This window comes from Rhipicephalus microplus, chromosome 5 (genome assembly GCF_043290135.1).
Source record: "Rhipicephalus microplus isolate Deutch F79 chromosome 5, USDA_Rmic, whole genome shotgun sequence".
NCBI lineage: Eukaryota > Metazoa > Arthropoda > Arachnida > Ixodida > Ixodidae > Rhipicephalus > Rhipicephalus microplus.
The window spans coordinates 85,875,970-85,894,555 of record NC_134704.1 but is presented as its reverse complement, the minus strand read 5'-3'; the positions used below and the strand labels follow the sequence as shown (position 1 = coordinate 85,894,555).

At 48.3% G+C, this 18,586-nt stretch overlaps 1 protein-coding gene across 1 annotated transcript in view; it reads left to right on the top strand.

Annotated features, from left to right (window-relative positions):
- Positions 1–18,586, top strand: part of LOC142817510 (uncharacterized) — a 371,141-nt gene that overhangs the window by 210,063 nt on the left and 142,492 nt on the right. The window contains exon 2 of the mRNA XM_075894530.1: positions 2,295–2,342. Coding sequence (XP_075750645.1) covers positions 2,295–2,342 — 48 coding nt within the window. The remainder of the gene's footprint in view (positions 1–2,294; positions 2,343–18,586) is intronic.

The following is an 18,586-nucleotide window of genomic DNA, read 5'->3' as shown; positions in this document are numbered from 1 at the left end:
ACACGAAAACAATAATGGGTGGGCCTATGCGCTTGCATTTTAACAGTGTTTTTGCCAGTGATTTTCAAACATGGGCAAGTGAACAATGCAAGAGGCCAGCAGTAACACACGTTGCTCTCGAATAATGCTTCAAGCCAGGGATAGTAAACGAGAGGCAATTTTTAAACCTCCTGGGGCTGTACTATGCGGCCCTTGCACAAGGTAAACCCTCCTGTCGGTGAACAACCATGGTGTAGATAAATGCGAGTTGGCTAAGATTGTGCAATGCCAAAATTTGCATTCAATAAATGTTTTGTTTTTGTTTTCTTTTATTTTGTGCTTGCAAATGGCAACTTCGTGAAATACGTGCTCAAAGTGAATATGATTTCTGTGCGAGTTTTATGAGTAATTATTGTCAATTTGGCCCTTTTTTTCCCTTGCAAAACCTTGCCACCCCGCTTGCTCCCACTGGGTTTTGCCATGCGCCTGCTGCCGTGCCAACTTCATGTATCTCGACCCTCCACCTATGAAGGTTGCTGATTCCTGCTCCAAGCTATAGACAGAAATTTAAGACTCTGCAACCATGTGGCAGGATTCGCAGTATTAACTATGTCAAAAATAAAATACTTGATTCGGGCCTGATAGCCTGGTAAAGTAAAATACATTAAGCTTAACACTGTAGATACCTAGGTATAATAAAGAGCGGAATGTAATACACATAGTTGAAATTAACCTGAGAATTCCGAAGACGCTTCACCCACTTGAGCAAAGCCTGGCAGTTGCTCACACTCGCAACTAAACAAACAGTCCGACTAAGAGTTATTATTCTTGCACCAGAAATAATTAACATTGGGACAGAAGAATAAACAAATTAATTCCGACACCAACACACCGCAATCGACTTAGTCCGACTCATGTATACACTGCGCAATGTTAAAGATAAACAGGGTCACCAGTGCAGTTTATGATGTGGGTCTCGAGTGCTAGCCCACTGCTGCATGCTTTTGTCCATGTGCCTTCAAGGATCAAATGGCGCAGACATACAATGTTGTGTCCAAATTCAGTTATATTCAGTCATTTGAGAAATTGAGGAAAAATAATAAGGTTTCGTAGAGAGCCCAAATCATAGGAACCATATTTGATGACGCCAAGAATTTGACAGCATTTTAGTTTATCACGGTTCGTGCCTCAGTCATTCTCAGCACTTACACTGTCTGTCCGAAATTCTACAGTTATAAAGAAAGAAAGCATGATAGAGTATTTTCAATATTATTACTATGTGCACCGATGATAAGCCTATAAAGAAACAGAAACTAGTTACGAGGGCTGAAAAATTGTTTTGTTACGGTAGTATTTAGAAGTAAAGAAATAAAGTATTTGAATGCAAATAAAAAAATAAGAAAGGGAAAACAAGTCCATGCAATGATCTTACGTTTACTGTTTATTTTAAACACGGCAGCCTTTTATTGCGCAATCTTAATGTTATGCGCTACATACGTACATACATTGCGTATTTAACCATTCGCTTTCACCTTTTGGTTGCCGTGTTTTTATTACATGAAATGTTGCTGCAATGGTGTCATTCAGATAGCAGGATGAAGAGGGGGGAAGGAAGGACAAGAAGGTTAGCCAGTTCTCAGATCGGCTGGCCACCCTGTGGCGTTCAGATGACAATGCATACACGCTGATGCATCACGCGTATTTTTCCCGTCTTAGACCTAATTATTTTTTATTTTTTATTTATCAAATAATGCGGCGACGTAGTCCAAGCAAAGAGGACATTAAAAATGCTACAAGAGTAAACACGCTTGTAAAAAAGTTAGAATGAAAAAAGATTCCGTTAGAATGAAAAATTCCGTTATTGTGCGATAGAAAAATAATTCTTAAATCTGTTCGTTCTCACGAAGTAATTGTGTTACTGCCTTTCATGTACGGTGACGTATGGTTCCGGTTAATGAGGAACTGGTGCTGGTTAACCTAGCCGACAACAACCAACGCCCACAGTTAGGAAAACAATGCATAGTAGATTGCAAATAAAGCTCCTTTATAAAAAGACGCCATCTCGGAAAATGTTCGACCAGTATTCGCTTTCTATATTGTATGCATTCTGATTTTCCTCAGTGCGCCAGTTTTTCTACAGAGGCGTGCCGAGAGCGACGGCTCGAGAAACAGTCAAATGAGCCTTCGGGAAAGGAAAGCCGACTCCAACCTATTTCCCTCCCTGTTTTTCTTCTTCTATCTTTTAGTTTTTCGTGTATTAGTTCTGTTTCAATTATTTTGAGTGCTTTTCTTTTTCTTTGTATATCATCTTGCAGGGACTGGGCAGCTTATCCACGCCATGTCTCAATCCGTCACCCCGTTCTGTGAGTATAAAGTACCTAGAACATATCTATACATTTGCATTTCTTGAGTCCGTGTTTGTATGCCTCTACGAGTGTGGCTTTTTTGAGCGCTTGTGAAAAATTTTTGACACCGAGCATTGATCACAAGGATACAACGATATGTGAACGAGGGGTTTTATATATACACTGTCTCTCTCGGCATGAAATACTACGTATCCGATTTACTCCACGCCTTTTACAATACGAAGATGTATATCAAAATGATCTCCATCCGATGAAAGCAAAGCAACGTTTCAAACAGAATGGCGAGAATTTTCCATCCCTCCCACGACAGATCGACATTTTACGATGTGCATTGGTGGTAGTGGTTTTTAGACTTGGCTGAGACGGTATTGTATCGTTAGAAAAAAATACTTTCACAGACATCATTGGCATGTCAACAGCATATTTTGTTGTTACACATACGTGAACGAAATGTGTGTTTTAAAAAAGTGTTTAACGATTTCGAGTACTTCATATTCAAGTATGGGAGACCACTGAGCCGTCCCACTAAAGGTTTTATGAACCACATGTTTAAGAGAATTTTATTTCTAAAAAAAATCATAGATACACAGAAGACATTTATGTGTAACATTGTTCGCTCTCAAAACGTTCCTAATATATTTTAATATACATTCAAATGCACAACAGAAATTGTTTGTACCTATAAACAGAAATCCTAACGTGCGCAAAGAAAACTATGATCAGGGGCGCGTACAATTCATGGAAAGGAACAAAAACAACATTTAAAAAATCCGTATAAGAATAAATAAATACTAATACAACACTAAATGCAGGTTCAGTGAAATCACAAACACTAGCCTACTTTCTCAGTAATGAAGGCAAGGCATGAACACTTTGTTCTTTCTGAGAAGAATAAATTGTGTTGACCACCGCAGAAGGAAAGCTTCCTCCCCCAGAATGAATAACTATTCGTTCATATGTGTTAACATCACGGTTCTTAAGTGATGTAGCAGAGGAAACATGGCCCTCTGTGGGCGTCCCCGCAGGCATGCCAGTCCCCTCCGCTTCCACAATACAAAAGCACCTATACATATTATCAACACAACAAAAATGTCTATGTGCCGCGACTGCCTTTGCATGCTGACTTGAAACATACTGGTTACCAACGCCAGAAAGTACGTGCCACCAGACATTCGTGAAGTTCATGGTATAGAGTTTCAGTCCGGCCGCACTGCGGACATGAGGCGGAGGGCGCCACACCCCTCGCCGCAAGGCGGTCGGCCAATGGCAATGCCTGCCATTCTCTTAACCAAGTTAAGTCTCGGACTTCAGCGGGTAGGGTCGTGGTTTTTATGAACCAGCGTCGACTTTTGCGGCCACATACTGTGTACAGAAAAAGTGGGTGACGATTTAGAGCGCAAGGTACTCTACTATGCGAGAGCTTAAAGCCGTCCCGCAAACGTTTAGGTACCGCTACTGTGTTATCCACGTAGTGAATGCCAAATTGTCAATCCTGTATTTCGAAAAAAATGTTTCACGATTTCAAGTACTTCGTACTCAACTATATGAGAGGGCACTGAGCCATCGCCCCAATAAACATCATCTTTAATTGCAAATCCTGTGTGTTTAGAAAAAGAGGTTTAAGATTTAGAGTACTCGGTGCTCTACTATGGGAGAGCTGTGTGCCGTCCCTGGTTAAGTTCAATGATGACAAGATAATATGATGAAATTACGCCACTTCTGTGTTTAGAGAAATGTACCAGATCCGTCGCAGTGAGTCCGTGAAACCCAAAGATTTCGGATAAGCTTTATCTTGTTGGCAAGCGAGCAGAGTCAACCATTTTAAACGTTTGCTCTAGAGAACCTGCAATCAATCTCTGCAAACTCGTGTATTTTTTTGCTTATTCTTTTTTGGTCAGTAGAAGGAAAGGACTCAATGGACGACAGCTCACTAATATTTTATTCACCGCCACTGTTCTTTATTTTAAGCTTCGATTTGGAAGTAGGCTTGCAAACATTCGGCAGTGGGCTACACTCTTCAACCTTGCTGCGAATTAGTAATTTTGCAAGCCATATGCAATGTGCCAGAAAAGCTAAAGGTGACCATGTGAGTATTACGGCAATGCTGTGTACTTCCAATGTGCGGTATTACCTCCCAAAAGCGTGATATCGTCGTGGAGGGCTTGAGAAACTGACTACTACCACGACGATCCGAGACGTAGGACTCACGGCGTAAGGAACTTCATCCCTAAAAAATATCATTATTTATAGCGTTTTGGGTACCCAGATAATCTGATTGTTGCACCTACCTGAACAGCGTATAGAAAAGGCTCTAAAAGAGCGAGCGCTCTTCCAGCTTTCACTGTGATTGGGCGGTGCGTTGCGCGCAGGCCTCGCGGTTTTTAGGGGTGAAGCTCCTTGAAGCGGCACCTATTAGTCCCTCGTAGTAGTGCGTAACATGTCTTACGCTTTCACCGGCAAGGTGGTGACCCGCGCTTTGACCTGCCAGTGGAAGATTTATCCATTGCGTTGTTTAACAATAAAAAAATTCGCAGCGTGCGCGTTAACTAAAAGCCGAATTCTCCTGTCTCTCATTACCCCTGAACAGCCATTGGCATGTACATTAAGCACTATCTGACAAGACAGGGTTACTACGTTATACTCGCTGGGTGTAACCTCCTTGGTTTTAGAAAGGTTCAGCGAGCGTTGGGCCGTAGTGCCATGAATACAGTGAACTAGTATATACCATGAACTCGAGGTGGTTAGAGGTGGGAAGTAGACACGAAGCGCAAGCCGTAACAAAGTGTGCGTGCTCCTCCTCTCGTTCAGTCCCTGGAATGTCCGCTGGATGGCGGTGCTTCTATATAAGGAATATATGATGGTAATATGCGAGATGGTGGTACATGGAGTGTTGAATAGGTGGACGAACGGACACACAGACAGATGCATAGACGGACGCACGGATGGCTGCACGGACGGATGGACGCATGGACGGATGCAGGAGCGGATGCATGGACGAACGCAGGGACGGACGCACAGATGGACGTGCGGACCCACGAACAGACGCACGCACGGACGGGCGGATGGACGCACGGGCGGCCACACAGACGCACGCATGGACAAACGGAAGCAAGAACGAATGGACGGTCGGATGCTTCGCCCCACTCTCCATCATTCACTCCGTGGATATGCTGCCATTTTTTTTACCTTAGAAACGTGTCAAATTGTAACCGCCATCACTGGAATAGAGCCCGCGTCTTTAGCACAAGCTGTCGACCGCACTAACTTCAGAATGACAGTGACGGTCGCAATATTCGAACTGTAATGGCGACACAATGTTGCATCTTTAACAACAGATAACATATGTTATTGTCCGAATATAGCAGGTGGTGTTGATAGACGTATTTTTGAAAGCCAATGTTTACTCCCCTATTATTAGCCAATAGTCCCCCGCCTAAGCCCCTGCAGCTAACAAGTGATGGTACAATGCATGCAAATACGGTTGTCTGGGACACCACCCGGAAAGCGTTCACCACTTCGTCACAAACGTCTACATTGAACTTTGAGCACTGTACTATAGTGAACTATAAGTATGGCTAGAGCACGACATCCCCTAAAAGTTTATAGAGGAGGTCGTGGGCTAGAGGCACCATTCTCCATAGCGCGTTGCTTTGCAGACGTGTTGTTTTAAAGAAGGCCGGCGTGGCTTTGTCCAAACTCGAAACCTAAGGCTGCGCTAGAACGTTGCTGTTGCGCGAGTAAAATAGCGAAACGCGTAGTTAATATACTTACGTGTTAAAGTCGAGACGTGGATCTCATGGCGTCAACTACGCAGTCCTTTTCGCGAAAAAAGAAAAAAAAACTTCATGTTCGGTACACACCGACTAATTGACGGTTAAATGCCGCTTTGCGTACGGATGGCTGCTCATATTACAAATATTGCGATAAACAGCCGTCACTGCGAAAGAAAAAAGTCGTAGCTCTTTTTCAACGTTTGCAATGCTTCGGAATTTCAAGTGAGCTCACTTAACATTTTGGTGTGTTAGCTGTATGAACAGGCTGGTCGTGAAATTAAGCAGGCTTGCTCTTTAAGTAAAATGGTCCAACGATATTGAAACACTGTGTCTTTCCGAGACGCCTAATTGATTATGCTTCCCTTAAAGTCTTCTGGGTCAGCTTCGTGAACTTGTTCACGAAGTAAATTCATCAAGACGGCCTCGACGGCTTTCAATCAGTAGCCACTTGCTCTTAAACACACTCGGCGTCATACAAAAAAACAGGTGTGATTTGATTTCATTTTGTTGGGAAGTGTGAGCAGTCATGCAATCCTGTATATGAACTTGTTGGCGGCGTAATTTTTGTGAACGAGGCCTCATCAAGTGTGAGACCAACGGAACGGCTTTATGCTCTCTCATAGTAGAGTACCTCGTACTATGAATCGTTCAAAACTTGTGCTAAACACAGCCTAAGTGGACCAAATGGTACTCACATTGGTCTTCACTTTTCCTAGTTTACATTACCATGCATGTACATGCACACAACGCTGTCACGATACAGTCAATAATGATTTTGTTAATTATCATCTCCCAAATGCGGAGCACTTTATGGGCACGACCTGTGGTCTCATGTCATCGCGCGGCGTCAGACTCAAAGTACAAAATTATGCAAAATGTGGAAGTAACAGTTTTTTTTAAATAAACACAACGTGGTTATAAACAGCGATGAGCGCTTGTCGGACTCTGTGTAAAAAAGTAGCCACTGCGAATCTACCGAACCAAGCGTGAATCTGAGTAACTCGTAATTGTTACTAGGCGTGCACTCTGAGGGCTTTCTCGTCAGCTATCTTTGCCGACATCAGCCGCCCTTCCTTATGAGTAGCAGTGCCACACCGGTAACATCAAATTCAACCGGCACACAATAAAGATTTCACGATGATAATCTTGTCTTTGCGCATTTCCTGAGGGCAGGAGAACTCGAGCTGTCACCGGAAACTCGAAAAACCTGCGCTCCCACAAGCTCCTGTTCAGAAACCTTATCTTCATTCCTTGGTCGTCAACGGTTGTCCTGTGTGTAAGTTATTTCACAGCCGGGCTAGAAAAGCGGCCCGTGCGTTCTCTCCAGCGCGCGTGGCGCTCCTCAAGCCCGGCCGTGGTTACTTTTATTCGCGCTATTCAATGCGAACGAAGCCTTTTAAACCGGAATGAAAACAAAAAGATCCTGATATTGCGCGCCCACGCGATGAGGAAATTTAATTTTCTCCGTGACATCGTGCACAGAAGCCGCCTGCAACAATTTCGCCGCCTTCGGTGATTCCTTTGTTCGTCACTCTGCGTGGTCTTTTAGAGGTTTCTTGTCAAGTTACCTTTGTTATCGTATGTTGGGACACCGGGTTGACGGAATTACGTGTTCTGTGGAGTTGTTCACCAGCTCGTTAAGGCCACGTTGCAACTAACGCTGAAAAGCCACAGCAGGTCCTATACCGATGCAACATAAGCATGGTATTATACTAAGGCGCTTCGAAAGGCGGACTTCTGAAACCGCAACTGTTGCGTTCCCCTTTATTTTTTCGTTACTGTACGTCGTGCCAATCGCATCAGATTCCATTTCTCGTAAGCACGCACATAAGCTTACTGGGCTCCCAGGTAATTAAGTTTTCTGTACTAACTACGTACGGACTATACTACTTTGCAAGTTTTTTTTGTGTGTGTGAAGGCAAACTCATTTATTAGGCCGCGTTGTTCCGCAGCACACGACCACCATAGCTGGTAAATATTCGTGATTTCATCATGTCGTAAGTTGGTTAGTTACCGTATGAAAACACTTTGCAAGGCAAAGGAGACAGTCGCAGGACTGTGCAGTCAATCGATGGCATTACCCCGCCTTCACTCAAACAACAGAGCACAATCTATCTACATACATTTGTCGCTAGTATTGTTTCTGTAGCGACATATTTAAAATTCGCACGGCACTTTAATCTGGAATGTTTGGCAGATTCCGCGCATTGCGGAAACATGTTTCATGCGAAGCTTGCAGCGAATAGGTGACATGTTGCACTTTTTGCTTTGAGTGAAGCGCTACGAGGTGGATCGACACCCCACCATGTTTGTCTTGTGGCTAAGTTGCTGGGCTGCTGATCCGCAAGTTGCGGGATCGAATCCCGGCGGCGACGGCTGAATTATTGATTGAGGCGAAAATGTAGGCCCATGTGCTCATGTAGGCCTGTGCAGTCCCGTGTACTCAGATTTAGGTTCAAAATGGAGGATCCCAGGCAGTCGAATTTTCTAGAGCCCTCCCCTAAAGCGTCTCTCATAATCAAATGGTGGTTTTCAGGCGTTAAACTATACGTATTAATGAATCAACGGGGTGGATCGACGTGTTTTTAAATGCGAAGCATTTCTTAGCGAACTTTGGCGACTTTGAGCGTATCTATCTATCTATCTATCTATCTATCTATCTATCTATCTATCTATCTATCTATCTATCTAGCCGCATACGACTTTTAGCTCTCCTGGCCGTTTCGATAATGGTATCGATACCAAACTTGGTATGGCATAACATGACTGTATGAGCAACATATTTGCAAGTCATAAATGAAAATCATTAAATGTATGTCATGAATGTCATGATTTACATATCATAGTCGTGCAGCCCTTGCAGTGGTTTCGTTCACATGGCATGTTGCAAAACTGGTATGGTATGGCGAACACAAGCGACAGACACTAACATGAAATTCTTGACGTGCGTGTCATGCAACAACATGACTACATGTCATGCTCATGATGCGCTCTCGGCCGTTTCACTAGCGTCACATATACCAAATTTGGTATTATAGTACGTGAATGGATGAAGAAGGTATGTGACTTGTGCAAACATAATAATCTTGAGATGCGTGTCATGTAACAACACGACTACATGCCACGCTGATGAGGCGCTGGTGGCCGTTTCGCCAGCTTCACTTATACCAAATTTGGTATTACGGGCGTGAATTGATAACGAAGGTATCAGATTACTGGTGCAAACATGATAAACATGAGATGGGTGTCATGTAACAACATGACTACATGCTACCGTTTTGCTAGCTTCACATGTACCAAACTCGGTATTCCGCGACGCGAACGGACGACATAAGTAAATGACACATCCAAACATGCTAACCACCACATGCGTGTCATGTAACAATTTGACTGGCTGCCACACTGATGATGCGCTCACGGCCGTTTCGCTAGCTTCACCTATGCTAAATTTGCTAATACGTGAGGCCAATAGATGACGAAGTCATGTGACTGGTTCAAACAAGATAACCATGAGATGCGTGTCATGTGAGAACATGACTACGTGCCTTAGTGAAGGCGCCAATACATTTCGACGTGATGCCGTGCGCGTGCTCGCCGGCGTTCATTTCGTCGCGTCACTCCGGCGTCGCCACGACAGGCACCGGTCCTGCCATAAACTCTCAGGCGCACGCTGCGCTGCGTTGCTTTGACGAATGAGTGTTTCAGGCAGTGATTTCACCAATGCTGTTCAACATTGCCATAATTGAACTGTCAAAGAAATTATCGAGCATTGAAGGATGGAAGCACAGCATCTACGCAGATGACATTACCATCTGGTGCACAGGTGGAAGCGAGGGGCAGATTGAGAGCGCTCTGCGAGAGGCGATTGACACCGTAAAAGAGTACCTTCGTCATTCCGGGCTCAAGTGCTCCTCGAGTTAGTCAGAACATTTACTGTATCGGACTGCACGCCGGGGACCGAAGCCCAGGGGATGGAAGCCGTTAAACCAGATAGACATCCACCTCCGTACAAATCAAGGGGATGCCATCCAGAGGGTCGACTCCATCAAAGTCCTGGGCATGCTGATAGAGTCTACCGGCACCAACAGCAAATATATAGCCAAGTTAACTTGGAAAACAGACAGTGCGGTGCACCTCATACGCAGAGTGGCCAACAAAAGAAATGGGATCAAGGAAGACAACCTCATCAGGGTGATGCATGCGTTTGTTCTAAGCCACTTCACGTACGAGGCAGCAATGCACAGCTGGTCAAGAGCAGAGTCCGAGACACTGAATGTGCTCCTCAGGAAAGTTATCAAGAAGGTCCTGGGCCTACCCATACATACCAGCACCGAGCGTCTGCTTGAGCTTGGCATTCGCAACACGCTCGAAGAAATAGCTGAAGCCCAACAGAGAGTACAGTTTGCAAGGTTATCTACAACAAGGTCGGGGAGCATGATCCTGCAGAAGCTGGGCCAACACCCAATGGCAATCACATTGATTTGTGGGGTTTAACGTCCCAAAACCACCATATGATTATGAGAGACGCCGTAGTGGAGGGCTCCGGAAATTTAGACCACCTGGGGTTCTTTAACGTGCGCCCAAATCTGAGCACACGGGCCTACAACATTTCCGCCTCCATCAATGGCAATCAGGCACAATTAGAATTATATCCCCGACAACATCAGGAAGAATATCACGGTGTCTCCTATACCAAGAAACATGCATCGAGAACACAATGCCGGAAGAAGAGTAGCGAGGACCAGGACTATACTTCGTCAAGTCTCAAACGAGGAACGAGGGGTCGTATATGTTTACGCGGCTTCTTACGCCAATGGGAAAGCATTTGTGGCAGTGGTGGTCGATGGGGCTGGTCATGTCGTCAACTCAGCGACGGTCTGGACGAAAGGCCGAATCATTGCGGAACATGTGGCCATCGCCTTAGCACTCAAGATGGATAACATTGAGGTCGTCTACAGTGATACCATGGCAGCACTTCGGGCGTTTGCCAAGGGGACGGTCTCTGAACAAACGCTGAGAGTACTGCAAGGCAAGAACATAACGCATCATCTTCTGAATTGGTTCCCAGCTGACCTTGGACAAATCAACGACTCCCCTCCCAATCTCAATGAAGCAGCACACGAGGTGGCGCGAGACCTCTCCAACCGCGCCTCCCCGGGGATGCGTTCTACCGGTGAAGGGGATAACCGGTAAATTCTTACAACATATAACGAGCTCACTAAACATTTCTACCTGTCTGGAAGGATCTTCCCTCCACCTCACAAAAATCTAACTCGGCCCCGAGCACTTACATTAAGGCTTTTGCAAACCCAGATGTACCCTACTTTGAAAATGTTACACATCATGTACCCTGACCTATACCCAAGTAATTTTTGTCCATATTGTGGGGAAATAGCTTCATTAGAACACGTGCTCTGGCAGTGCACCAAATTCACTCATATATCGAACATCACCTCTGTCGGTGGGGGCGCTGGCGTCGATCGACGGGAGCGGTCGCATACCACGTCGGCTCTGTGAAATATCGCAATTATTTGCGTCACATCAAGTCGTTCTCCTGCAAGCCTTCTACCACCGTCTCCAAAAACGTCAGCCGCAACCGAAGACATCACGTCTTGTCGAGGGGGGCCGTCTTCTGACCCTTTTTTGGTCACTTGAAGCTTTTGCCAAACCACCGCGGAGTTAAGCCTAACCGCAGTAAGGGCCGCGCTGGCCCTGCCCGGGGTTTCCCAGGTAATGGCGTCTCCAAATCAAGTCACCGGCTACGATCCGGAGTCCCTACAGATAATACAGATGGATACCGCTCAAACCGAGACACCTCTACCAACCGAGGAAGAGTACCTCAAGGATATGGTCCGCGTCTGGCGCGGAAGGAAGAACACAGCAGTGGCGTCGAGAGACGCCAGGGCTCCTGCAGCCAAACAACAAGCAGCGTCTCGCCCTCAGCAAGCACAGGGCAAGAACGCGCCGAGCGTCGCCTCGCAGCGCGCCAAGCAACTCCAGTGGCAGCCGAAGAACACGCCGCGCATCGAAGAAGACGACATCATAGTGGTGCTGAAACCGCGTGAGACGCTCGACCTCAAGGCCATGTTTGGTCCTGGACAAGCCGGCGCTGCAGTCCGCAGCATCCTCGGAGCCGACGCAAGTGTGGGACTTGCGGTTTGGCCCCTCTGGGATCAAAATGTACTTGTGTGCACGCTCAAATCAGTGGACGCCGCCGAGAGACTCCTCCGGGACATTAAGCTGCCAGTCGGGGGCCGCCAGCTAACATTCCGGGGACATCCCAAACTCTCCGGTGAGTTCTGTCGGGGCATCGTGCATGTCTCTCAAGACGAAACGTCCGAAACTGTGAAAAGCAAGCTCAGTGCTGAGCCAAATATAGTGTCTGTGCGCAAGCTTGGGGACACCCCGGTTGCGGTGATCACCTTCGCGGGGACCAAGGTGCCACGGACGGTGTTATACAACTGCGAGCGGCTCCCTGTTCGCTTGTATAGGAAGACAGTGCCTGCATGCCCACTTTGTGGCACAGTGGGCCATCGAGCACATACTTGCCCGCGCCCGCAGCCCGGCCGCCGCACAAGCTGCGGCGTTCAGGTACCTGCTGCTACTCCTGACGGCCCTACGGAACACCAGTGCATCCCGAGCTGCCTCCTCTGCGGCGGTGGCCACAAGACTGGAGCTCCCGGTTGTGCTGGACGGTTCCGGCAGCCGGTCAAGTCGGGATCCCCACGCGGATCCAAGCCGAGGACAACGGGGGGAAAGGGGGGAACGGGGGGAACAAACAGGCTCCGACTCCCAAGACTGGCCCCAAGAAAGCAACAGCCGCCAAGTCGAATAAGCCAGAACTCAAGAAGACCGACACCGGGCACTCCACCAATGTAAAGCCTGGGACCCCGTCGGAGCCTCCTGCCTTGGTCAAGGACTTCCCACCCTTGACACCCGTCCAAGCACAGGTGAGCTGTTGGGGTGGGGCAGTCTCTGGACCTTCCTCTTCTCCCTCCCCTACCGAAACCGCCCTACAGGCGCCAGAACCAAATTCTTGCGCGCAAAATTCAGGAATTAGAAGTGAAGCAGGTTGGGTCATCCGAGCCAGTGCAGGAAGCCGAGGCAGAGGACGGGGATGACGGCTCTTGCGTCACATCCCGCCTCACTAGCGTCTCGCGGCAGGACGCGGACACGGTAGTTGGACCAGCTTCCATTACCGGATCCATCGGTCGCATCGAGTCCCTAGAGCATAAAACCGAGCAATTAGAGGCGAGCGTGGCAGCCCTCCCCACTCAAATCATGTCGGCAGTCCGCGAGTCCTTTCAGGACATGTTCACGGCAGCCTTAACGCAAGCACTTCCCGAAATTGTGGCGCAGGTCTCTAACTCAGTCCTTAAAGCCATGCAGCCCTGGGTTATCGCCCAAATTAAAAACACCACTCAGAGCGACTCCCCGCAGGTTAAGCGCAAGCCGGCCTCCCGTCAGGCAGCAGAAGAAAGCTTTTCGGGGCCGGCTCCAGATCCGGACCGGTCCTCTGCACCGTAAATAAATACTAAAAGATGGCTAGCCGATCTAATAAACAAGCTAAATATCTACAAAAATTTTAGATTATACAATGGAACTGCAGGGGTTTTAGAGCCTGGAAAAAACGGTCGCACCTCCAGCTCTACTTGCAGTCCCTCGGAAACATGCCCGCCTTGCTTGCTTTGCAGGAGCGCGGTTTGGACGTTAAATTCTCTGGCTATAGCACTTTCCAGGGGGGGCCCTCGTCATGCATCCTGGTGAACAAGGCATATACCGCGATTCAGGTCGATTTAAACTTAAGTACTGAACAAGAATACACAATGGTCAGAGTACTGCCTCTCAGACGTCGCGACCAGTCAATACACATCCTAAATATATACAGCCCCCCGCATAAGCCCCGCGTAACTTTTAGCGAAATCTTCCTCCGGGCGATCAAGTTGGCAGACAAGGACCCCTTAGTGATCGTGGGAGACTTCAATGCTCCCAGCCTTCACTGGGGCTATCACTACGAGAAGGCCAGAGGACGTAAGCTGGCGGAGCTTATCTCCACCCTTCGCCTCACGCTGCTCACGGATCCGGCGTACCCCACTCGAGTGGGGAACTCGGTAACCCGTGACACGTGTCCGGACCTCTCTCTCGTAAAAAACGCTAAGGATGCTACCTGGGAGAACTTGAGCGATTCTCTAGGCAGTGATCACTGCCTTCTCCGGGTCACACTCCTGGAAAAGTCAGCTCATAAAAAATGCGGTCAAGCCAAGTTGACCGATTGGACCCAATTTCGCAATCAGACTATCCCTCCCGTACTATTTTCTGGAGGCTATGCAGAATGGGCTCAACACGTAAACAACATTCAGAAAAGACTTACTACTACCCTCCAAACCAACGAAGAAATCCCCGCCGTTGACACTCACCTCCTACACTTGTGGGAGGCGCGCCGAAGCTTAACAAAACGTTGGAAAAAGCAGAAGACTAATCGCAAATTACGTATCCGCATAGCCCAACTCACGGAACAAGCTGCAGCGTATGCTGCCCAACTCTCAGATTCAAATTGGATAGCCCGCTGCGACGCCACAGCTCGTCAGATGAGCTCGAAGGGGACATGGCGTCTCTTTCGCAGTCTCATAGACCCCTCTCAAACGAGAGGGGAGGCGCAGAAGCAGCTCCGGCGAGCTCTGCAAGGGTTCCAAGGCACTCCGGCACAGCTTGCGGATGCTCTGTGCGATAGGTATCTCTGTCGTACGGAGGACCCGCCTGGGCCGGCGTACACGTACTCTGGTAAGCCTAACCACCAACTCGATGCCCGTTTTGAGTTGCATGACCTTAAAGCGGCTTTAGCTAAAATGCGCAGGGGTACGGCTCCGGGGCTGGACCGCATAACAGTAAAGCTGTTGGCAAACCTCCCTGACACAGCCTACCTCAATTTATTGGAATACATGAACGAGATCTGGGACGGCCGTGCGCTCCCTTCCGAATGGAAAACGTCACTTGTGACTTTTATCCCCAAAGCAGGCAAGGCCGTGAATACGGAAAATCTGAGGCCCATATCACTGACTTCGTGCGCGGGCAAGCTTATGGAGACGATGGTACGGGATCGCCTCTCCCCATACCTTGAGGGCAAGGGCTTCTTTGCAGACACCATGTTTGGGTTTCGCCCACACATGTCTGCACAGGACGTCCTTCTCCAGCTCCATAGGGCCGTCATACAGCCCATAAGTATGCAACACAATGATAAAGCCATCCTCGCCCTTGATCTGAAGGGGGCTTTCGACAATGTTAAACACAGCAGCATCCTGGCTAACTTGAGCTCCACTGATTGCGGGGCTAAGGCTTTTGCATATGTCAGAGATTTTCTCTCTAAACGCCAGGCACTTCTTCGGATCGAGGACGAGGAATATGGCCCGTACATTATGGGAACACGGGGTACCCCACAGGGAGCAGTGTTGTCACCACTCCTTTTCAACATTGCTATGATGCGCCTTCCAAGCGAATTGGCCAGGGTGGAAGGCACACAACACGCAGTATATGCCGACGATATTACAATCTGGACCACTGAAGGGAGCCTTGGTGAAATGCAGGAACGCCTTCAGCAGGCCGCATCCATAGTCGAGGCGTATGCCAACGATTGTGGACTCCAATGTGCTCCAAACAAATCAGAGCTTCTGCACGTTAGAGCGAAGCCAAGAGATAAGTCAGCCATACACATCTCCCTGTCTGGGGTTCCCATCAGAGAGGTGGAGGAGCTCCGGATTCTGGGCCTGTTCATTCACCACAGACTCAGACCGGACTCCACTATAGCGAAACTCAAGAGAATAGGCGAACAGGTAGGGCGCATGATCTACCGCGTTTCCAACAAGCGGGGTGGTCTGCGGGGCAGGGACGCGCTTCGGCTCGCGCATGCCTTCGTGACTAGCCGGATCCTCTACGCCGTCCCATACCTTCGCACTAACAAGCAAGAAGACGAAAAAATAGATGCCATCATTCGTAAGGCTACTAAACGAGCTCTGGATCCCCGGTGGCCACTTCCAACGCCAAACTGAGGGCGTTAGGTGTGCTCAACTCCTACCAGGAGTTGCGGGAGGCCCACCTTATGAATCAATATATGCGGCTCGTGCAGACGGCTCCCGGGCGCCGCCTGCTAAACCGCTTACATATACAGCACACTTGCACTGCAGAGGAGGCGGAGCGTATTCCGGAACTGTGGCGGCATATGCTCTCGGTCGCTCCACTCCCCAGTAACATGAATAAGCACACGCACGAAAGCAGAAGACAGGCGCGGGCTCGGACGCTTGAGAGGCAACACGGCTCCCGACCTGGTGTATTCTACGTAGATATAGCAGGGCCTTCGCCCACGGGATTTTACACGGCCTCTGTAGTTCACCGGGAAAAGCATGTCAGTGGGCTCTCGTTCCGAGCACAAAATCCAGAGCGCGCTGAGGAAGTCGCGATAGCGCTTGCTGCTGCGGACCCCAACTCGAAAGTTATCATTACGGACTCCCGGAAAGCATGTACTCATTACTTGGTAGGAGAGATATCCCCCCTAGCCAGCCAAATTCTAAAACGGGCTCTCGCTGATCCAGCCCCGAAACGCATCGTATGGGCTCCTGGCCATCAGGGCTTACGAGGTAATGAGGCCGCTGACGCGGCCGCCCGAGCGCTTACCCACCGGGCTCCTCACCTTGGCTCTTATGACTCGGAGGCCAATACACCGCTGCTGCGGTTCAAAGAAATTCTGACCTATTATCGTGACACTCACCGCCTTTACCCGGCTCCTGCAAAGGGGCTGAGTAAGGCGGAAGAGCGAACTCTAAGGCGCCTGCAGGCAGGTACTCTACTCTGTCCTGCAATCCTAAAGCATTTCGATGCAAACACAGATGGGCGGTGCCCACACTGTGGGGAGACGTGTGATATCTTCCACATGGTATGGGCATGTCCGAAAAATCCCCACCTACCCCCTTCCCCTCCCCTTCCCGAGAGGCATGGGAGACTGCCCTCCTCAACTGCTCATCACTAGAGTCTCAACGGGCTCTGGTGAGACGGGCGCGAGTAGGGGCCTCGTCATGCGGTGTCCCGGACTAAGGACGCCGACCATGTAGCAGGGTCATGCTTTGGCCCCGTACCTCTCTCTTTTATAATAAATGTTTTTCATCATCACCACCTCTGCCAGATGGGAGGCGGCAATCCGCAGCTCGTCCTTGGCAGATCAGCTCTGGGCTGTCCACCAAGCCCGCGAGGCGGCTGAGGAGCTTGGCATCTCAGTCCCCACGTGGGAGCTGCCCGCAACACAGTGATCTGTGTTTTGGAGGACCAAATAAAAGTTTATCCAATCCAATTCATGAGCGTTTTAGCGCGTCTGGCGTCCCTCCATCACGAAAAGAGGGAGACGCAGTGTTTTCTGGCTAACGCACCGGCGCGAAATGGAGCATGTTGCATTTCGCGCCGGTTGCCATCGGGCCGCGCCGACGGACGCTGGTCACGCCTGGCGTCCGACTGTAGAGTGGTCGCGTTTTGGTAACGTAGCTTCGCTGTGCCCAGCGTGCGCGTGCGTCAACGCTACATCGGAGTATATTACACCCTTCATGGTGCACTCGCGTTTTGCTAGCTGCTCATATACCACATTTGGTGTTACGTGACGTCAATGGATGACGAAATATATCACTGGTGCAAACATGATAATCCTGACACGCGTGTCATGTAAGAACATGCCATTATACCACGCTCTTGGCGTGCTAGCGGTCATTTCGCTAGCTCCATGTATACTCAATTTCGTATCACGTGACGTGAATAGATGACGAAGGTAAACGACACATCAAAACATGATAATCATGACACGGGAGTCCTTTACGGCATCATGCACCTCTAACTCGTAACGTTGTGCTGATTTTAAAGGGACATATCAACATTTCGTATTCGTGCTTCCCTTATCATCGATTCCCACTGTACGTGGGATCTGCCTTTTTTATTTTGTAATGACGTAGTTGTGCACACATTGTTCGCTTCTTAGCCACGCTTACTGGACTGACGTTTAAAGGTTAGCGTATTGACTGTTCCAACCTCAGCACTCATTTTAAAGCTGAGATGTCGGTTTCGTCGTATTGTCATGAAGCAATTTACATATCGCGTTTCTCGGCCCCGCAGCAACACACCAACAAATGTGGCGTGTGATATTGACATCATTTCACACTATGGTGCCACGTCAGGACTCTCATGTGTAGTATTCGTTTTTGTATTGCTCCGGGATCTAACAACACTTGAATATAGCATGCTGAGCCTCAGCAGTATATATCTCACGTTCTTTCTACTGTTAGACAAGCGGAGTCAACGCTGAAACCAAAATTGACGTTCAGCTAACATGACATCTGTATCATAGGGGCACATAAGCGATGCTTATGACCTTCTTATAAATTTAGATAGGGAGCACCACAACCGCGAATTACTTTGCCCGGCAAGAATCTTGCTAAGGGT